The sequence below is a fragment of the Oreochromis aureus genome, linkage group 15 (genome assembly GCF_013358895.1).
Source record: "Oreochromis aureus strain Israel breed Guangdong linkage group 15, ZZ_aureus, whole genome shotgun sequence".
Classification (NCBI taxonomy): domain Eukaryota; kingdom Metazoa; phylum Chordata; class Actinopteri; order Cichliformes; family Cichlidae; genus Oreochromis; species Oreochromis aureus.
The window spans coordinates 29314415-29336509 of record NC_052956.1 but is presented as its reverse complement, the minus strand read 5'-3'; the positions used below and the strand labels follow the sequence as shown (position 1 = coordinate 29336509).

Sequence of the window (22095 nt, the reverse complement as noted above, 5' to 3'; positions counted from 1 at the left end):
TATTCTAAGAACAGTTGAGTTAAAAGTGAAACTTACTTCAAAACAATTCTAAAGAGCACAGCTGTGGTCAGGATGACAAAGTTGGAGAACAACACTGCCATAGCCTGGGAACAAAAAGAACAGCAGCAGCTCAGCACATTTAAAGCATCAAATACTCATGCAGGACATTTTGTTAATGCCAGTCTGATATGAAAAGCTCAAATCTAACTCCAAATATTATCTCCGAAAACGTTAGAGCACTTATGTAAATATGTGATGTCTTGATTTTTTTTTACGTGCGCTGAGAATAGTGGCACAAAAATAACGCCATATATTTTGACCACGAAAATGGCGCATCAGGCCAAAATCCTTTCCACGCCCACCCCCGTGACATCACGCTCCAAAGCCCTATGGTAACTAATGTTGTAGAAATGCTCCGCCCCTAATGAGCATTTGAGCAGCCAATCAGAATAATCTATGTCATGTGATCATGAGTACAGCACCGGATTGTTCTAGTGAGAGTTTAGAAGCACCATGGATGACGAATTTCAAGGTACCAGCTCTCAGGTAGGAAGATAACTTTCAAAAGTTACATGAATACAAACAGGTACCTTGTCGGGTTTTTTTCTTCGTTTGTTTCTTTTTGGGTTTTTGTTTGGGTTTCTTTTGCTTTCTTTTAAACCCTGTCCTGTCTGGCTGTTTTTGTGGCACAAATATGACGGTGTAGAGCAGGGGTCCGCAACCCTAGGCACGAAGGGTTAACTGATGGCACGCACGACCATAGCTGGACTGGCCATCGGGCATAAGGGCATTTGCTCGGTGGCCCGATTATTTATTTATTTTTTTTGTGGTGGATTGGCCAGACGCTGGTCGGTGTGTAAAAATAACTCAGTTGTTTGGTGGTGGCTATGGCGAGCTTCCACAGATTCAGTAAAATTAACAAGTGGTGGAGGCCAGCAGGTGGATGAGGGAAGGGGAGGCAGGAGGAGGAGAGACCCGAGGCAGCCGCCGGTCAGAGCGTCAGGTGAACTGAACTTCAGGTAAGAAGTTATGACCTGCAGTCTATCTGGGTCAGATATAAACCAAGTTTAGGTGGAGTTTATTTTTGTTGTGCTGACTTTTTACAGTCAGTTACAATAACTCGTACTGCGTACTAGCTAGCATGACGGAGTTTATATACTGCTGGGCGGGTGCTATGATTTTATTGATAGTGAACTTTATTTTATTCATAAGGTTAGTTAGTAGAGTTGCCAACCGTCCCGTACAAACGGAATCATCCCGCATTCAGAGAAATTATTACGCGTTTCGTGTTGAGCTGAGAAGGAACACAGTTTGTCCCGGACTTCAGCCAGGATGGAAAAAGACACAAAGCTGGAGTTATTCTGTGTCTTTGCTGCACAGCTGCATCTTCTTCTCCTCTCATTCTCTCCCCTCTCTCTCCTGTTGCTACTTCAATCATGAAACTGATCAATGATGAGCTGATCAGCTTTTTTCTCTTGTTTGTTTATCGCTCACTTTGCGCCAGAAAGAGGAAACTGCCGGATGTCGCGCTAAACAACAGCAGCACGTTTAAGCTTGGTCAGCTGTTGTTAGAATGCATTTAATATTAATTTCTAGTATCAGCTGATGTTTGCTGGAGCCACAGCTGTAAAAACTGCTGGTCATGATATCGGTTTGTATATCTGGTGAGAGGGAAACATGAAGATGAAACCAGGAGATGTCCTTACTGAATCATCAGAGCTGAACAGGTGATGGTGAAACAGGTTTACCTTTTAGGTGACATGAATGAGTTGAAGGGAAGTGATGAACTGTTTCTGAGAGACAAATAACACCAGGATCCTTTTCTACGTAGCTGACAGCTGGTAACTGTGCAGGGGCGGGTCTAGCAAAGTTTTGCCAGGGGGCCAGGTAGGGCATTAACAGGGAAAGGGGGGCACAAAGAAATACTTTCTTATTCTCATTTAAAATGTCTGGCTGTTATTAAATAATTATCTGAAGCTTACAACCAAAGTTTTTATCTGACGTAAAATGAATAGAAATCATACATTTACCAACAAGACAGTGTACATCACTGTCACAACAGCGTTTGTTTTCATTCAAAGGCTTTATGGCTTTAATATCTGGGGGGCCGGTCTTTAGTCAAAATGCATCCATAGACTCGAGACACAATGCATTTTTGGGACTTTCAGGTGTATGGACCAATGTTTTATTTTCTGATCAAACCAGAAATCTTTAATGAGCAGCTAGATTTGTCTCGCATTAACTGGCTGAGTTAATGCCAGTTAATGCGACATCGAAGCAGCTGGAATCTACAGCTGTGCGTGTTCATGGAGCTTGCATTTTCACCTGCTGGACATCACTACCTGACAAGTTTAACTGTCTTCAGAACATTACAGAGGCCTTATTGACAGTATTTGGCTCTACATATCTGTGTGAGCAGATTTTCTCTCACATGAGAGTCCTCAGGTAGCCGTCTGAATGCTGGACACTCGGAGACCTGTGTCTCTGAGTGGGAGACCAGTGATCACATTAACATGTGTGTCTCTGTATTAACAGGCATGCCATATTGGCTGAGTTTATTTTTCTTATCATTGTTGTGAGGAGACCATAAATAGCATTTGTATTTTCTGTTGTACAGTTCATTTGCTGTTATGGAGTTATTGTTATGGATAAAAAGTGTCTTTTTTTTGTTTCAAAATAGCTGATAACTATTCGCTGATAGCTGCCAACATCTGCAAGCAAATATAATTCTATAAAGTGGTTCTATATGTTGTGTAACTGTTCATATAGAGCATTATTAAATTTATTGCTAATGCAATCATATGGCACACTGACTTCTGAGGAAATTTTAAATGGCACTCGCCATCAGAAAGGTTGCCTACCCCTGCTATAGATCAACTTACCTCAGAATATATAAAGCATATAAACAATTACAGCAAAATGATGCAACAAACACAGCAGTGCTACTAATCCAAAATACCCCAAGCTTCATAGAACTGAAACAAACATTTACTTGCTGATACATACTTTAGGTTTCTGAATATTAAACTTGTTGCTGCCTTTCATAGTGTTTAACTTGAAGGCTCTGAGTAGTTTCTCCCACACTGAAAACACTGGAATGATTAAATTATTTAAACATTACCTAATAAGACTGATTCAGGACAGACGGTTAGTTATTGTAAACTTTTCTAGCAGTCCTTCACAGACAGGGAACAGTCTGTCTATTCTCTCCATCTGTCAGCTGTTGCTGGCTCTTCCTCCTCCTCTTCCTCACACACTGCTAAGTTTGTCCTGGTGGATCATCAGGGGTGCAAAGCCTCGCAGATGATGTGCAGCAGTGGGTCCCTCAGTCTGTCCTCACTCTGGACACTTGCAGTTGCCACACATGGAAATCAAATGTGTGATAAGCTGCAGGATTCAAACACAAGTGTAACTTATAAATACATGTTCATACTTTTATTACACAATCAGAGAGAAAGAAAAAGAGAGAGAGAGTGCAGGACAGACAAACAGGTGACAGTCTCAGGTGTATACACTGCTACAAAACAGCACAAGAGAAGGAGGATTTAGTGTTTGTGTTATTACGAGTGCTAAACAAGAAGAGTTCCCAGATGGTACAGTGGACGCATGTGTGACTCCTGTGATTAAAGCATCTTTCTTTCAGCTTAACGAGTGAAGAGTCAGCTCGTTCAAACACACGTTAAAGTCCGTTTGGCTCGACACCACCGAACAGAGGCAGCAATATAACATAGCTAACATTAACAGTGCAGTGAATCCTGCTTGTGCCGTGATATTCAGGACTGCAAACCGAGCAGCATCACTGACTTTCAGCTTGTTGTGTTTGTTGATATATGACTGACTTTAATTATCCATGAAATCATCACATTCTCTGTAAGATTAAGGTCAACTATATATATATTTAGAAGTAGAGGCTTTAAAACCAAGTTACCGCTGAAAGTACAAACATCACTAATGTCACACAACTTGACCGACATGTGGCCAACAGTAATGTTTTAATGTTCTTCATTATCAAACATTCGCACATAGATAAGTGACATAATATTCAGTACTTACTTTTGACAGTTTACTCTTTGGCCGCTCCCTTCTGCCTTCTGCCGTATTTTGCGGCAAAATTATCCACACCCACCGCCGCGCTATGAATTGTGGGATATATGGGACCACGAAGCGTGCACCGGACCACGCTTGATATTTGGGGAAATCGACGGCGCATTTGGAGTATGCAATTGAAGTCCACTTCGAGTTGGGACAGTCGTCACATGGCGGTGACGTAATCGCACTCAAAATGCGTACTTCAAGTGTGCGGTCTCTGAATTGGGACACAGCCCCAGTCTCCATTTCAACTTGTATTGAAAGTGCGGACTTCAAATGATATTTTCTTAATTGTGTTAATAGGCCACGTAAAACCAGAGTTATGATTAAAAACAAAAGAAACAGTACAAACTGTGTTTTCTGAGGACAGCGCTACCAAACACTCTCCGTTGGCGACCAAAATTAAAAAAAAAACAAAACAAAAAAAAGGATGCATGTCTGCCATTACCTGCCAAAACCAGAAGTAACGTATTATTTCATGGGAAATGTAGTTTTTCCCCTCAGGGCCTTTATAAACCTATACTGGTGGTTTTAAGTTATGTCTGACATATGTCTGTGCAGTTTCTGGGATGCTTAGACCTCAAAATGCACTGTTGGAAATTATTTTATTTTTTATGTTTTGTTTTGTTTTTTTACTTTTCTAAAAACAGATGGTGATCTTTTCTAAAAACGATAGGACAGGTGTGGAGGAGAATGAAGCAAGAGAATGGGTTCCTAAGGTGGTCAAGAAAAATCCAGCTGAGTTTCTTATCCTGTAGTTAACGATGTAAATATGCTGTTTCCACACATCCATGAAAATGAGTAAAATATATATTTTTCTGCTCTAATAACAGTCTGTGAGCTTATCTGAAGATGATGGGACAGATGACTGGATACCCACACAGGATGAATCTGAAGGCTATTCAGAAGAGGAGGAAGAACAAGAACATAAAAGGATTCCTAAGGTAGCCATGAAAAATAAAACTGGGTGTCCTGTGCCACAAAGAGAGGTGAAATTCATCCTCAGTTTCAGTGCTTCCACAATCTATCTAGTGCAGTTCGATATAACGATATATATCGGATGACGATATAAAAACATCTATCGTTTCATTTTGCGCTATCGTTTGTTTCGTGGTGTCGCAAAATAAACTGTTTACGGCAATATTTTTTTCATCGTTTTGATGGTCACTGTAGTGTAATTTCTTAAAGTTCTCTCTTTCTCTTATATTTAATATAACCACACTACAGACAGACAAGTGCTTGTTTTTATGCGTTGTCGTTAGCAACAACGACGGTAAAACCACCGCGTGTCCGCTTGTTTATTTTCCACATAAACCTTTCACAATAAAGCTCAAGATCCTGTTGATTCTTTTCAAAATAAACTGAATCACGTGAAAGATGCAGAGTATTTACTGATTAGAAGCAAAAAAGAGCTGTCAGGTGCTAAAAAAATAAACCTTAGATTCAAACGTTAGAACAGGCCTTTCCCCGCAGCACGCCGTGTAATAAATACTCACAAAGAAAACAGCGGCCGTTACATCCTATGTCTAAAAATGTATAGTTTCATGCATCAGTTAAAACACTCGACTCTAGGTCCATGATGCCCAGCTGGAAAACACTTCACGAAAGTTGAGCTGCCCGAGATTCACAGAATTTACAGAAAATGTTACATTTTTGTGATTTATATCGTTATCGGACGATAGATGTCTTAATATCGGGATATGAGATTTTGGTCATATCGCACAGCCCTAAATGTATCTATCAAAAATTTGCCAAACATATTGTTGTCTTCTCCTAAAACAGATGCTGGCAGCATCTGAAGAGGATGGGACACATGATAGTAGACCCACACAGGATGAATCTAAAGATGATTCAAAAGATGAAGCAGAACATTTGGGACAAATGATTCACAAAGTGGCCATGGAAAAGGTAAAAATTGTCCTCTGTTTCAATGCATGCAACAAAATATGTCTTTGTATTCTTTTACGTCAGATGGTCAGCTCATATGTATGGAACGCCAGGACTGCTATAATGAATTAATTAAATACACCATTAAATAATTAATTAAATGTGGCAATAATTAATTATTGCTGTGGGGTTTTTTTCTTTCTTTCTCTCACCCTCTCTCTCGCACTTTTTTTTCCGCTTCACTCCGCACGTGAGCCCTGTGCTTTGCGCTGGGAAGAGGGGGGAGGGGCGGTAGTTACACTCGCAGTAGCACAGGAACAGAGCGGGAGGGAGAGAGAGAGAAAGAGAGCCAGGGACAACAACGTCACATTAGAAAGGTATAGTAATCATCCACAACTATTTTCAGTTGCGGATGATAAAGGATTCAGAAAGTTCAGAAAGCTAAACAACAAGGAGAGATTGAAAATTTCCTTTTAGTTCTCAGTTTATTTGATATTGACAAAAGTTAGTCAATTTTGTCTGTTTTTCTGTAAAACAAACTAAGATTTATTTTTAGAATTAATATTTTGTTTCTGAGTGGAATTGACAATTTAGTAGTCTGTTTTGTTTGTTCTATTTTGAAACTTAAATGCTTTAGCGGCTGCCTTTTGTGTAGTTTGCAATATTTGCCTTTTATTTATCTGAAAAAGTCTCATGTTCCTTAAGTACATCTACCCTGTTGAACTTATTATGGGAAATAAATATTAAAATCAAGACAAGCTGCTGATTATTTCACATTTTACTTGTGAGCACCGGCACATTTAAATCTTACAAATATAGTGTGAGGAATTGAGGTGTTATTTTTCTGCCATTTTTATTATTTCGTTTTATTATTTCTAGTTTCATTATTTTGTTATTGCTATTGCATCATAATCATATAACAAGCATTTGCATTGACGCATTTATTAATAGTGATAATGCATTTAGATGTTTAAACATATTGGCACCCAATTAAGCTTTATTACAGGTGCAGTTATAATATGGGCAGAAATCTGTGCCATCAGAAACTGAATTTGAATAAGTTAAATTTGAATTTGAATTGCTCGGATTGAATCTGAATTGTAACTTGAATAAAAGCTTTTGAAAACTGAATTTGAATTAGTCTAATTTGAAATTGAATTTATGGTTTGAAAATGAATTGATTTGCTTTGAAACTGCATTTGATCCTTTAAAAATTCAGCTCTCGAATAATTTCAGTTTCACTTCTCACCATTCAGTTTCAGTTCTACAATTCAATTTCAGTTCCAAAATTCAGTTTTTTGGAACTTACATCCGGTTCCGGTTCAAGCGCAGATTAATAGAACTACGTTTTACTAGCAGACCGAACGTGTTTACTGACGGGAATCGACAGCGTCTTGAGCTGAATTAAGACTTCAGAAGTCATTCGTCATGTCGAATGACCAGCAGATAAACTCTCAGGTTGGTAATAAATGTATTACATGTATAAGAACAAGCATCATGTTAACAAATGATAGCCGTACAGTAACTTTTATGCTTATCGTAGCTGCTAGCTAAAAACGCTAATTTAGCGTAGTTTGCCCTGATTTCAGCTTTGACAAACAAATATGATCGACTGTTTCTAGTACAATTCCAAAGTTGTCATCTTGTACCCTCTCAGAGCCCTGTATGCTTGCAGAGACCCCTACAGTAGGGAAACATGCAAAACGGTGTCCAAACCTTTGTATTTTAGCTTTATTTATGTCTTACACAGCATCCCAGCTCTTTAGCTAACTTAATAACTTTAGCTGAAGTGAATAGTTAGTCTAATTCATTAGTGCAGCATTACTGGATCACCTCTGTTTGAAGTGATATAATATGATATACAACTATCACTGTGTTTAACTACCATAATAATTCTTAGGGTACTGAGTGCATGCTTAATTAGATTTTTTTTTTAAACATACTGCTTCCAAAACTTATTCAAATTCAGTTTCTGATGGCACAGATTTCTGCCCATATTATAACCACTTTAAACTGTTGAGTTGGATTTATAATCTTAAATGTTTATATGCAGACTGCATGGTGAAAGAAAAGGCCTAACGCAGGGTAACTCTGTGCCAAAATAAGACAGGAAGTTACATGTTTTTGAAGTTACATGCTTTGCAGGAAGTGAAACCGAAACCAGAGTCTGAGTGCGAGTTATTCTGAGGAGCTAGTCGGCGAGGTAAAATGGGGTGCGATTGTGGTTAGCACATAGACACACTCGTAACCACACACACACACACACACACACACACACACTTAGTTAGAGGTTCACTTGTAGGTGAAAGTTTAAGCATGTTTTGCTAGGGTTGCAGTTTTATGTTGGTGTACGTGACTGTTTGATGAAGAAGCAGGTGCACGATGCGAGAGCTGAGCGGGCTTGCGGGAAACCACCGGGGAGAAGATGGAAGCCAGTGTTCTTTTTAATTGTGTCACAAGTTGTCAAATAGAACATTTGTGGTTTTGAGTTGACGTATCCATGTAATTTACGCAAGAGGGGGCGTTCTAATACCCCGATGTATAAAACTGTGTTCTGAAGTTTTGGAGATAGAGATCAATGCTGTCTGCGCACAGAATTCATCTCTCCACATGTGTTATTAAATCATTCGTTGACTCCAACTGACTGGGTCAGTGTGTTATTCTGATCTCCACCATCTCTCTCGTCCTCAAAATGAACCTTAACAATAGTTATTTGGCTTATATCGTGATATATATCGTTATCGCCTGAAATGAAAAAAACATATCGTGATATGAAAAAATCTTATATCGCCCAGCTCTAAGTAAGAGTAAGACAAAAAATAAAACTTTTTTTAGTAGTTGAAGGCATCTTCTTTTTGTGTACAGGGGGCGTTTGTGAGCAGTGAGTTGCCGCAGAGGACAGAGGAACAGCAACAGGTTGCTGGCATCTCTAAGACTCAAAGGCATCACAATGTCAGAAATAGACACAAGTGTCCCATATGTGGACATGTATATGCTGATATTGTTCAGCACCTAAGAGTCACAGAGAAAGTGGTAAATGAAATTGAGCTGCTTCTTTTGAGCCAATTTTCTCATCGGCAGTAAGTGTCTTAATAAATTCTGAAAGAGACTAAAATGTTATTGTCTGTACACATGTTTTCAAATCACTGCATTTATTTAATTGCTAACTTTTATATACACCCAATTTCTATTTCATCCTACTCAGCATTTTATTTTGACTATTTTTACAGCTTTTCTGCAAATCTGGACTGTCCAGTCCGCTTATGTCAGTCAAAACATCTTAATCGGCTTGATAAGCACCTGGAAAAGGTCCACAAATTACAGGTATGTTATTGACTTTGTGGTGTCTCTGTGTGGTTTTTGTGTGTTGGTGAAGCAGCCCTTGATCTCTGGAATCAGATGTTTATGTTAAAGGGACTTAAATTTAGTGCCTTGCATTTTACATATTTGTTACTCTGGTGAAATGAAAGTCTTCCAGTTTCCATAGAAGAATACGGTGGTTCTTTCTTTGCCTGTATGGTGTATTTATATAATGTTCCTCGAGCTCTAGAAAGCATGTTGTGTGCATAGATAAAAACATGAAGGATGCCCAAATAATTAAAATCTAATCTTAATCCTTTCTAATGCTAACTTTTTCAGAAACCTATGATTAAACTTTACATGCAAAAGGCCAAGGACAGATGCGTTGCTAAGGAACTTGCACTTCTGAGGGCATCAAATCCCACACTGCAAATGGTCTCACATGTGGGTGAAGTGGATTATACAGTGATTGAGGAGGGCATCTTTAGGGCACTGGAGGCAAGGTCCAAGGTTGCATCCCCTATAGCCTCTTCCAGCAACGCTCCCAGTGACCATGCTACCCTGAACCATTGGCCTGCTCCTCCCTCTGACAGCAAGGCTCTGGGTGACTCTACCAGACCAAACCTACAGCCTCCTCTCTCTACCCGTGACCCTCTCAGTGACCACACCATCCCAATTATGCAGCCTCCTTCTATCTCCACCAGCAAGATTACTTGTGATTCAACAGTGGTGTCCCCTGATTTGTTAATCCCTTACTATGCAGCAAAGCAAAGGAGGGAATGTCTTCTCCCGAGGACACCTGCTCCTGGTTGCAAAAACTGTCAGATACTGTTCACTGAGCTACAGGTGGTGAAGCAGTTGCTAGAGTGTGAAATTGAAAGGAATCATGAGCTCAAGCAGATACATTCTTCAACCAAGCATCCAAATGTGAGTATTGTTTGTCCTGTGATTATACACCTCATTGTGAAACATTCTTTCATTTACTTTTGATAAACAAATCTGCTTAATGATCCTTTTTATTTCAGGTTAAATATAGCAGACGTAAACGGTTTTCACCCAGCAAAGCCCCTCACTATGGTAAATAATATATCTTATCAAAATTACTAGTGTAAAATTAGGGGTGGGCGATATAAACGATATACGATAGAAACTATATAAATTTGGCCAACGATAGAGATTTTGACTATACCGCTCTACCGCGATAGCGCATGTTGATGATGTCATCAAGCTGCGCCTGTTTTGGTCGAAAGCATCGCAGCGGCTACAACCATTATCATCTGCAAATTATGCCGGGCAACAGTCATAGCAAAGAGATGAAGCACTTTTGAAATATGGGGAAAGCCAAAAACTGCGCTTCCTCCACTTGCATAACATTGATTCATTAATGGTGAATTCTCTCGCAGCTGTTCTATTCCCATGTTGTTGCAGTATATTAATAACTAACCTTGTATTGTGGAATAATCTCAGTTGTTCTCCTGACTGAAGTTTGGCCCGTGTATAGCATCCTGCTATGCGATTGCATTTGTCCCTAACCACCAGAATCCCTCACTTTAACTTTTATCGAGTGGGAAAAAAAAGCTGGCGTTCATCCTCCAGCTTCACTTTGCTAATGTTATGCTAACATAGCTGTGTCACTAGCAATCACGTAGCACAACATTATATACCAGGTAGTCCAACTTCAGTAACCCTGCAAACACCACTGCTGTTTAGTTTTCTGTCTTCATTTATGTTGGAAGTGGTAGCAGAGCTGTACGTTTTAGTTAGTTTCAAAAATCTCTCAGAACATGGTATGTCATGTTTAGGTGGAAACTAGTGAGCTAACTTCCTGTTAACTTGTAACTCCGTTAAATTTAATAAATTCTATTTTAATGGATGCCTGGATGTTAAACTTAATTGTTACACCTGGTAAAGCAGCAACGCTGATCATTTTATTAAAGATGAAAGAATTTAGACCGTTTTTAACTCTCAGTGTTTGTTTGACTTTGGGACCTGAAGCGGACAGAGTTTTGGACCCAGATTACTCCGCGAAGCTCCTCACTACGGCAGCCGTAATGCTCCGACAATCCATCAAGCAGTGCGGCATCCCAAAGTTGTACTAAAACATTTTTTAACAGATTTCTGCACGCCCAAATCGGTTCGAGGTCAGTAAGCGCAACCAGAATTCATACATAAGGCACACTCTCGATTTTTGAGAAAATTAAAGGATTTTAAGTGTGCTTTATAGTGTGGAAAATACGTTATACAGAAGAAAATAATATATCGCGATATATATCGTTACTGCATGTGGTTCAAATTATACCGCAATATGGATTTTAGGCCATATCGCCCAGCCCTATGTAAAATGTATTAACTGGAGAGAATCTTACATAGTATGACTGACCATCCTCGGATAGCAATCCTTACTCAGTTCATTTGTGAAGAGTGAGTTCTTCTAGGCTAAGAATTGTTTTTCATTGAGGTTTTCTTTATGCATTGAGAAGCTTGAAAAAATATTTGTTTTGTCAACAAAATCACCCTGATGTAAAAGACCTGAGGCCTAAATATGAGTGCTATACAAATGTACTTTGATATGTCTATTCTTGCCTCATCAGTAAGACTGGTGGAAGAATTTAGGGCCCATGCAGAAGGTGTGAACCCTAGCATAGAACTACATGAAAATGCAAGGCAGCGAGCCACTCATGTCATCCGGTTTCTGGAATTCATGGCAGACCCAGCAATTCCAAACGTTGACCTTCTGTTTCTGAGGAACCATGGAAAAGTCCGTGAGTAAGTGCTTAATTTGAAGGATTATTAATTTCTATATATATGTGTGCATATACAGTTTTACACAAGAACTAATTTGTATTTTTGACTTTGGAGTTTTCTAGCACACCTGCAAGCAAAAGGGTTTAAACCAACAACTCAGAGAGCTTATCTCATGGATGCTATTGCTTTCATGAAATATATATTAAACATGTCACCACCACAAGTCAGACTTGGAAATAAAAGGATCAACGCCCTTTTGGTCGAACTGAGGGCACGTAACAGAGATGTTGGCCGTGAAGTAGTCGTGCACCAGCTGAATGTGCGGAGATCTAAGTCTAGTACGTATATAATACACATCTATACCTCTACCTACTTTAATGACATGATGTTAATAATAAAGTGTCAAAGGGATTGTGCTTAATTTTTTTTTTTTAGAAAGACTTGTCAAAGCAGAAAAACATGCTTTGTTCATTGAAGAGGCTCCCCAGAAGATTGCTGCCGCACTGGGTATGGATCACTACAATAATCACAATGACACTGAATGTTCATTTTACTTAAGAGGGATTATACAGACTTCAGATCTGTGTTAAGACAAAGCCCCTACAGATCTTTACATCACAGTGACCCACACACTGAAACTGAGCTTATGTCTTTTCTGTCTAATGTCCAGTTTAAATTGAAGAATAATGTGCAGCTTGGTCAATGTAATGCACATGAAGCCAGAGCTAAAACACATCACCATTGCAGTGAAATATGTGCAGCTCTGGATTAAGATGGAGCCCTGCACATTTTGATCTTGTTATTTCTGGGATGATTGTAAAGATTATTTTCATTATTATGGCTAGAATAAAGTTTAAGAGCTATTTGCACTTACAAAGAACAAGACTTTTACTTTTATTGTTTCATAAAAGGTGTCCACAATTTAAATTTTAATTGCAGGAAATTTAATTAAATGAGAATAAGGAAAATAAAATAATCACAAAACAATAATCAGATTACTTAAACTCTACTTATCTAACTAAGATGCTCTAAGCTAATGCTGAGTGTGTTCTTTTCTTTGGTGAGAAGAGGTTGGAGGAAGGATGTAAATCAAAATCCTTCTAAATTAACCGCCTAACACAGCAACAATGAGCAGACGAAAAGGAATGAATTCACAGGTTGGACAGGTTTTCAACTGTGAACCTCTTCGATCCAATCTTTTGGGCTGCTCATGTTGCAGAAGACAAAAAAGAAAAACACAAAATATCTTCTCCACCTCACCTTTTCACCTGTTCACCCTTTCCCCCCCTCTCCTACTGGACGTCATATCTTCCCACACCTTATCTATCAATGTGTAACTTTTAAAATTGTAAATGCTTCATTACATTTTCATTGTTATTCTTAACATAGAGAATTCATATTCAATCACATCTGGATGTAAATCACTTCATGTTTCATTCAGTTTATGTGATTCTACTTCAGTTAGATTTGTCTTTAGGACATTTTCACAAGAACATCCATTGTAACGTAATCCCTTTCCAATTCAAATGCTTCTGAAAACTCAGTTAATTACCATTTATTTCTCTAGTTATTTTATGCTTTTATGAAAACATACATTTTGTTTGTCAGATATTCTTTGAGATTATTAGCTCCACTGTGTCACATTCAGCCACATTATACACAACATACAGAAACACACACACAGACACACACACACACCAAGGTCAGACACTCTGTGAGGCCTGTTATTAGAATCACTGTTATTCTATTCTCAGATTCATTACACTGGTTAACTTACACATTTATTTTCCTTTGTTTCATTTATTTTCAACATGCCAGAAATTGAGCATAACTAACCCTCAGTAAAACAAGTTACAAGTTATGGTATCTGGAACAGATTTACATTCGATATTTAGAGTTATATTTTCATCTTTTTTAGATGTTTGTGGAACTTTCTTAACAATCAATAAAATCACCTTGAGGTCATGTTTCTGTGTTTAACAATTACAATACTTAATGTTGTTACTGATTCAATATTATGTGTGTGACTATGTGTATACTTTCCTGCTTTCCTTCACAAACCCGCAAAGCTGCCTAGTTTGAAGCTGGATCATGTGCATGCCTTGCACGGACGCACTTTTACACACACACACACACACACACACACAGCCATTATAACAGCCATTTCTACTACTTAAACATGTTTGCATTTGTTATCTATATGTAGAGGAGGCAAGGGGCGTGAGACTTTTATCTCTTTCTATCTTCTATCTTAAGACACATTACAGGGTTTTGTAATTGGAAACTGGGTTTTTTGTATGGTTGGTCTGGAAAATTTGTTTGGTACTTTGTGGTGCTTGCATGGTCCTTGAGACATGGTGCTTGTAAAGTCCCTCTATAATCTGCACAAAGGGACTGAACATGTAAATGCAGTGTATGTATTGGCATAGCATATTGATACATACAGTGTTCTCTTTGTGTTTTTACAGATGACCTCGAGAAGCAACCCCAGAACAGAACAATATTGAAATTGTTTTTTGGACTGTTGGGTGGATACCTCATTGCCATAACTGGCCACCGAAAGGGAGTGGTCATCAACATGACTACTGAGGAGGTTGAAATGGCAGAAAAAACTAAGCAGGGTGCCCGCATCATCCGTGTAAGTAGGAAAACTATAAAAATCCAAGTATACATTGTTTAGTCACCTGCTCAGAGAGAATAAACATGTCTTTTCATGTATTAGGTTAAACAGCACAAAACTCAAAGATACCATGGGGAAGCAGCTGTCCCCCTGTACAAGAATGAGTATACCTGGTTGCAGCGTTACAATCATATTAGAGAGTATATTGAAGGGGGTTCGGAGGCATCAACTTTTTTCCACAGTTCCAGTGGAGGTGTTCTTCATAGACTACTGGAATTTTTCAAGGCAGCCTGGGAGATGATGAATCTGGGGATTGCCCCCACCTTCAACATGATACGTTCCTCCTGTAGCACTTACGTGAGAAAACCTTTCATTTTTATTTTTTGACACACAATGAAGTAGGTTAAAGTGTCATGGGTTTTATTCATGTGGTTTCTTTTTAAAACATTATTCTTTCAGGCCAAGCGACAGTTGGGACGTAAATCTTATGACAGAGTGGCAACGTTTATGTGCCATGATGCCATCACAGCCAAAAGATTTTACCAAGGTTATTTAAACAAGCTAAAGTGAAGTCATATATTTATCTATACACTTACATTTATTCATATTTAGTAATATTGCTTTGCACAGCTGAGGACCCTGCAGAGGACACACTCCAGAGCCGAGCACTGACCACCCATGCAATTGCAACATATGCAGCAAAGAAAAGGAAAAGGACAGAGGACAGAGGATCTGTGCAGGACAAGGACAGTGAAGGATCTGACAAGGAAGAGCAGCAGTCATCAGGAACAGAGGAGCTTTTAGACAGAAGGCTCTTCCAGTGTAACAGTAACAAGGTATGTGTGCCCTGATTCCCTTGGTAAGAGTTTTGATTGGTTGCACTTCTTTCATATATAATCATTTACTCCATCATGAACAAAACATATATAATTTGTACCATAAACCAGGGGTAGGCAACCTTTCTGATGGCGAGTGCCATTTAAAATTTCCTCAGAAGTCGGTGTGCCATATGATTGCATTAGCAATAAATTTAATAACGCTCTATATGAACAGTTACACATTATATAGAACCACTTTATAGAATTATATTTGTTTGCAAATGTTGGCAGCTATCAGCGAATAGTTATCAACTATTTTGAAACAAAAAAAAGACACTTTTTATTCATAACAAGAACTCCATAACAGCAAATGAACTGTACAACAGAAAATACAAATGCTATTTATGGTCTCCTCACAACAATGATAAGAAAAATAAACTGGGCCAATATGGTATGTTTGTTAATACAGAGACACACATGTTAATGTGATCTCTGGTCTCCCACTCAGAGACACAGGTCTCCGAGTGTCCAACATTCAGACGGCTACCTGAGGACACTCGTGAGAGAAAATCTGCTCACACAGACATGTAGAGCCAAATACTGTCAATAAGGCCTCTGCAATGTTCTGAAGACAGTTAAACTTGTCAGGTAGTGATGTCCAGCAGGTGAAAATGCAAGCTCCATGAACACGCACAGCTGTGGATTCCAGCTGCTTCGATGTCGCATTAACTGGCATTAACTCAGCCAGTTAATGCGAGACAAATCTAGCTGCTCATTAAAGATTTCTGGTTTGATCAGAAAATAAAACATTGGTCCATACACCTGAAAGTCCCAAAAATGCATTGTGTCTCGAGTCTATGGATGCATTTTGACTAAAGACCGGACCCCCAGATATTAAAGCCATAAAGCCTTTGAATGAAAACAAACGCTGTTGTGACAGTGATGTACACTGTCTTGTTGGTAAATGTATGATTTCTATTCATTTCGTCAGATAAAAACTTTGGTTGTAAGCTTCAGATAATTATTTAATAACAGCCAGACATTTTAAATGAGAATAAGAAAGTATTTCTTTGTGCCCCCTTTCCTGTTAATGCCCTACATGGCCCCCCTGGCAAAACTTTGCTAGACCCGCCCTGCACAGTTACCAGCTGTCAGCTACGTGAAAAGGATCCTGGTGTTATTTGTCTCTCAGAAACAGTTCATCACTTCCCTTCAACTCATTCATGTCACCTAAAAGGTAAACCTGTTTCACCATCACCTGTTCAGCTCTGATGATTCAGTAAGGACATCTCCTGGTTTCATCTTCATGTTTCCCTCTCACCAGATATACAAACCCATATCATGACCGGCAGCTTTTACAGCTGTGGCTCCAGCAAACATCAGCTGATACTAGAAATTAATATTAAATAAATTCTAACAAGAGCTGACCAAGCTTAAACGTGCTGCTGTTGTTTAGTGCGACATCCGGCGGTTTCCTCTTTCTGGCGCAAAGTGGGCGATAAACAAACAAGAAAAGCCGATCAGCTGATCATTGATCAGTTTCATGATTGAAGTAGAAACAGGAGAGGTGGGCGAGAGAATGAGAGAAGAAGAAGATGCAGCTGTGCAGCAAAGACACAGAATAAATCCAGCTTTGTGTCTTTTTCCATCCTAGCTGAAGTCCGGGACAAACTGTGTTCCTTCTCAGCTCAACACGAAACACGTAATAATTTCTCTGAATGCGGGATGATTCCGTTTGTACGGGACGGTTGGCAACTCTACTAACTAACCTTATGAATAAAATAAAGTTCACTATCAATAAAATCATAGCACCCGCCCAGCAGTATATAAACTCCGTCATGCTAGCTAGCACGCAGTACGAGTTATTGTAACTGACTGTAAAAAGTCAGCACAACGAAAATAAACTCCACCTAAACTTGGTTTATATCTGACCCAGATAGACTGCAGGTCATAACTTCTTACCTGAAGTTTAGTTCACCTGATGCTCCAACCGGCGGCTGCCTCGGGTCTCTCCTCCTCCTTCCTCCCCTTCCCTCATCCACCTGCTGGCCTCCACCACTCGTTAATTTTACTGAATCTGTGGAAGCTACGCCATGGCCAACACCAAACAACTGAGTTATTTTTACACACCGACCAGCGTCTGGCCAATCCACCACCAAAAAAAAAAAAAAAAAAAAAATTCATTGGGCCACCGAGCAAATGTCCGGTATGCCCGATGGCCAGTCCAGCTATTGTCGTGCGTGCCATCAGTTAACCCTTCGCGTGCCAACGGTGGCACGCGTGCCTAGGGTTGCCGACCCCTGCCATAAACAGATGGTGAGCCCACGTCAGGGTGAGGGTGCCGGTAGTGCTGGAGCCACAATAAGAGAAACTAAACAGGATTTGAAAGAGGAGGTGGAGCATCTACAAAAAGTGACATACCAGTTGCGCAAGAGAAAAGTATGTAATGTATGTTCTTGTACTTGTTTTTAGTGTTTTCACTGATTACTAATCTTTTACCTTTTTATTTTTACTTTTCTAAAATCAGATGGTCATCTTTTACAAAAATGATAGGACAGGTGTGGGGAAACTCACACAAGAAGACAATCCACAAGAGGAGGAGGAGGATGAAGCGAGAGAATGGGTTCCTAAGGTGGGCAAGAAAAATCCAGCAGAGTTTCTTCTCCTGCAGTTAAAGATGTAAGTGTTTTGTTTCCACACATCCATGGAAAATGAGTAAAATATATATTTTTCTGCTCTAAAAGCAGTCTGTTAGCTCATCTGAAGATGATGGGACAGATGACTGGACACCCACACAGGATGAATCTGAAGGCTATTCAGAAGAGGAGGAAGAACAAGAACATAAAAGGATTCCTAAGGTAGCCAAGAAAAACAAAACTGGGTGTCCTGTGCCACAAAGAGAGGTGAAATTCATCCTCAGTTTCAGTGCTTCCACAATCAATCCATCAAAAATGAGCCAAACATATTGTTGTCTTCTCTGAAAACAGATGGCAGCAGCATCTGAAGAGGATGGGACACATGATAGCAGACCCACACAGGATGATTCAAAGGATGAAGCAGAACATTTGGGACAAATGATTCACAAAGTGTCCATGGAAAAGGTAAAAATTGTCCTCTGTTTCAATGTATTCAACAAAATATGTCTTTGTATTCTTTTACGTCAGATGGTCAGCTCATATGAAATATGCAGGGAGTAAAGGTATTGAAGGTACATGAGTTTAAATATCAGGAGTCAAGCATCCGAAGCAACAAGCAGTGCAAAAGGCCAGGCAGGGGATGGCAGAGCTCAAGATGCTAAGATTTTGTTTGGGAGTGACCAGGATGGAGAAGATTGGAAATGAGTGCATCAGAGAGACAGCTCATGTTGAGCCGTTTGGAGACAAAGTTAGAGAGGCAAAGCTGACATGGTTTGGACATATGTAGAAGAGGCACAGTGAATATATTGTTCCATATGGAGCTGCCAGGCAGGAGGAAAAGAGCAAGCCCTTAGAGGGAGTTCAAGGATATAGTGATGGAGGATATAGATAGGGTTGGTATGAACGAGGAGGCGGCTATGGATAGAATAAGATGGAGGCAGATGATCCACTGTAGTGACCCCTAAAGGGAGGAGCCAGAAGAAGAAGAAGAACTTGGCTTATTTGAAGAGGATGGAACAGATGATGGGAAACCTCCACCAGATAAATTCAAAGACAATTCAGAAAAGATGTGTTTGAGGAAGAGGTGAGTTAGCTGCAGTCCATTTTTAGTGAGGTCATGAGGAGGAGTAGAAAGCTGCAGTAAATCTAATGATCGTGCTGGTGTATGTATAATACCAGCAGTGAGTTCTAAGGACTTGGACTGTCCAAAAACTATTTGCTAACAAATCAGCACAGGCACTTATAATGGTGCACTATTACAAAATGCTTTTACTCACAAATAGGGGGATAAAGTTCATTCTTGTAGTTTGATTTGTATTTAAACCATCAATACCAAGATGAAACTGGTTTATGATTTTTTTCTTCTTCTTGCATTTCTGTGTGTTATATGTACAGGACAGGGAAACGGCGATAAGCTTATTACCAGTACAACACCAAATTCCAGTTGTTACTCTGAATTCAGTCACTCTCAAGACACCCATGGTAAGAACAATTGATTACAAATGTCAACAAAACTGTAAATCACACTTGATGAGATTTTCTTTTACAATTAAGATACGTATGTTTTGAAATTAGATCTTTGCCTTTGTGTGTACATTTCAAGTTTTCTTCTACTGAGGCGTGTGATCACAACCATGCTTAAACAATTGTTTGGCTTTTTCCCCGCAGAAGGACAAGGTCGCACTGGAGGTCCCTCCTGGTGTAAGAGCACTCCAGCATAACAAATCTGAATATTACATCTAGATGAGTTAAAGTACCCATGTTTTTCTTTGTCGATCATAATTTTTCAGATGCAGCAGGCCTATGTAAACCAAGACACAGCAATGACTGTGAATAAGAGTTCAGAAAAAAGTGTGATTCACCAAACCAGTTACTTGAAGAGGCTCATTTTTCATCAGTCAACTCTCTTTGAAGACACCATACCAAGATCTGGTAACTGGAAACCAGCAGCTGTAGTAAAAATACACAAGTTCAAAGAACTTTAAGGTGAAGTGGTATTTATTTATTTCTCATATGGTCTTAGATAACAACAAGAAAGACCAAAGTGGAATGTCATCTGCAGCAATAATAACCTCAGGTAAATATTAACATTATATTGCACAATATGAACAATGTTAACTTAATCAGTAAGTAAATGATTATTTTCTTAAAATAAAGAACAACTGGAAGAGAAAGAGATACAAGAAGAATCTCTGGAGAAGATGAAGTGTGAAGACAAAGGAGGGAAGAGAAAAGAAAAAGTACAGCAGGAGCCTCTGGAGAAGATGAGGGGCAAAAGGCAAAGGAAGGAAGAAAAGATACAGGCAGAGCCTCTGGAGAAGATGAAGAGTGAAGCCAAAGTAGGAAAGAGAAAAGAAAAAGTACAGCAGGAGCCTCTGGAGAAGATGAGGAGCAAAAGGCAAAGGAAGGAAGAAAAGATACAGGCAGAGCCTCTGGAGAAGAGAATTAAGATTATGAAATAAAAGAAGGAAAAATCCACAGAGTTCTCAAAGAAATGGCGAGAGAAAGTCTCAGAAAATAAGGTGCATGAAAGAGTTGTTAATTAAAAGTGATCATCTAATGAGTTACTGTCATGTTTATTTTCTGGAATCACTGGTGCTCTCAGACTTGACATTATATAATTCCACCATATGTGAGATCAGTCAAATTAAGAAAGGAATCAAAATAGCTATACCAATGGCTGCAGAAAAGTGACAGTGGTCAAACAACATCATTGAGCATGACAAAACACTTTTGAAGACAGCAGTCTCCAGATACCTCATCATTGAAGACAAATGACACACATCTATTGTGGAGAAAATTCGGTTCAAATCAATTTTATTTATATAGCGGCAAATCACCACAACATTCGCCTCAAGGCACTTTATATTGTAAGGTAGACCCTACAATAATACATACAGATATAAACCCAACAATCATATGACCCCCTATGAGCAAGCACTTTGGCGACAGTGGGAAGGAAAAACTCCCTTTTGACAGGAAGAAACCTCCAGCTGAACCAGGCTCAGGGAGGGGCGGGGCCATCTTCTGCGACCGGTTGGGCTGAGAGAAGGAAGACAGGATAAAGACAGAAGAGAGACAGAGATTAATAACAGATATGATTCAATGCAGAGAGGTCTATTAATACATGGTTAGTGAGAAAGGTGACTGAAGAAGAAATGCTCAATACATCATTGGAATCCCCCAGCAGCCTACACCTACAGCAGCATGACTAAGGGAGGATTCAGGGTCACCTGATCCAGTCTTAACTATATACTTTAGCAAAATGGAAAGTTTTAAGCCTAATCTTGAAAGTAGAGATAATGTCTGTCTCCAAAATCCAAACTGGTTCCACAGAAGAGGGGCCTGAAAAGTGAAGGCTCTTCCTCCCATTCTACTTTTAAATACTCTAGGAGCAACAAGTAAGCCTGCAGTGCGAGAGCAAAGTGCTCTAATAGGGTGATATGGTACTACAAGGTCATTAAGATAAGATGAGGGCCTGATTATTTAAGACCTTGTATGTGAGGAGCAGGATTGTTAAATTCAATTCTGGATTTAACAGGAGCCAATGAAGAGAAGCCAAAACAGGAGAAATATGCTCTCTCTTTCTAGTCCCTGTCAGTACTCTTGCTGCAGCATTTTGGATTAAATGAAGGCTTTTCAGGCAGTTTTTAGGACATCCTGATAATAATGAATTACAGTAGTCCAGCCTAGAAGTAATGAATGCATGAACTAGTTTTCCAGCGTCGCGCTGAGACAGGATATTTCTAGAGATGTTGCGCAAATGAAAGAAAGCAGTCCTACATATTTGTTTAATATGTGCATTGAGGACATATCCTGGTCAAAAATTACTTCAAGGTGTCACTAGAGGCCAAGGTAATGCAGAGTAAGAATCTGGTTAGATACCATATTTCTAAAATGTTCAGGGCTGAATACAATAACTTCAGTTTTATCTGAATTAAGAAGCAGAAAATTAGAGGTCATCCAGGTCTGCCCTGGGACAAACTTGTTGGACTTACAA

General features: G+C 39.3%; 1 protein-coding gene across 1 annotated transcript; it reads left to right on the top strand.

The window, feature by feature from the left end:
- The first annotated feature begins 507 nt into the window (after nucleotides 1-507).
- On the top strand, nucleotides 508-20930 carry LOC120433116. The gene is made up of 23 exons (XM_039598700.1): nucleotides 508-546; nucleotides 4740-4808; nucleotides 4923-5033; nucleotides 5872-5997; nucleotides 8842-9056; nucleotides 9207-9300; nucleotides 9616-10203; nucleotides 10302-10353; nucleotides 11868-12042; nucleotides 12136-12359; nucleotides 12457-12528; nucleotides 14490-14659; nucleotides 14744-14998; nucleotides 15101-15188; nucleotides 15272-15477; nucleotides 17987-18091; nucleotides 18204-18362; nucleotides 18447-18560; nucleotides 19491-19577; nucleotides 19764-19796; nucleotides 19886-20027; nucleotides 20119-20172; nucleotides 20253-20930. The coding sequence occupies exons 1-23, from the start codon at nucleotides 514-516 to the stop codon at nucleotides 20555-20557; spliced, it is 3477 nt and encodes a 1158-aa protein (XP_039454634.1). The 5' UTR covers nucleotides 508-513; the 3' UTR covers nucleotides 20558-20930.
- The last annotated feature ends 1165 nt before the right edge of the window (nucleotides 20931-22095 follow it).

What these genes read in the sequence shown, in the direction of transcription:
- LOC120433116 (XM_039598700.1), top strand. Translation starts at nt 514, where the DNA reads ATGGATGACGAATTTCAAGGTACCAGCTCTCAG. An exon ending in AAAAGGTCCACAAATTACAG is followed by an intron (nt 9,301 to 9,615) that starts GTATGTTATTGA and finishes TAACTTTTTCAG; the next exon opens with AAACCTATGATTAAACTTTA. An exon ending in AACCATGGAAAAGTCCGTGA is followed by an intron (nt 12,043 to 12,135) that starts GTAAGTGCTTAA and finishes TTGACTTTGGAG; the next exon opens with TTTTCTAGCACACCTGCAAG.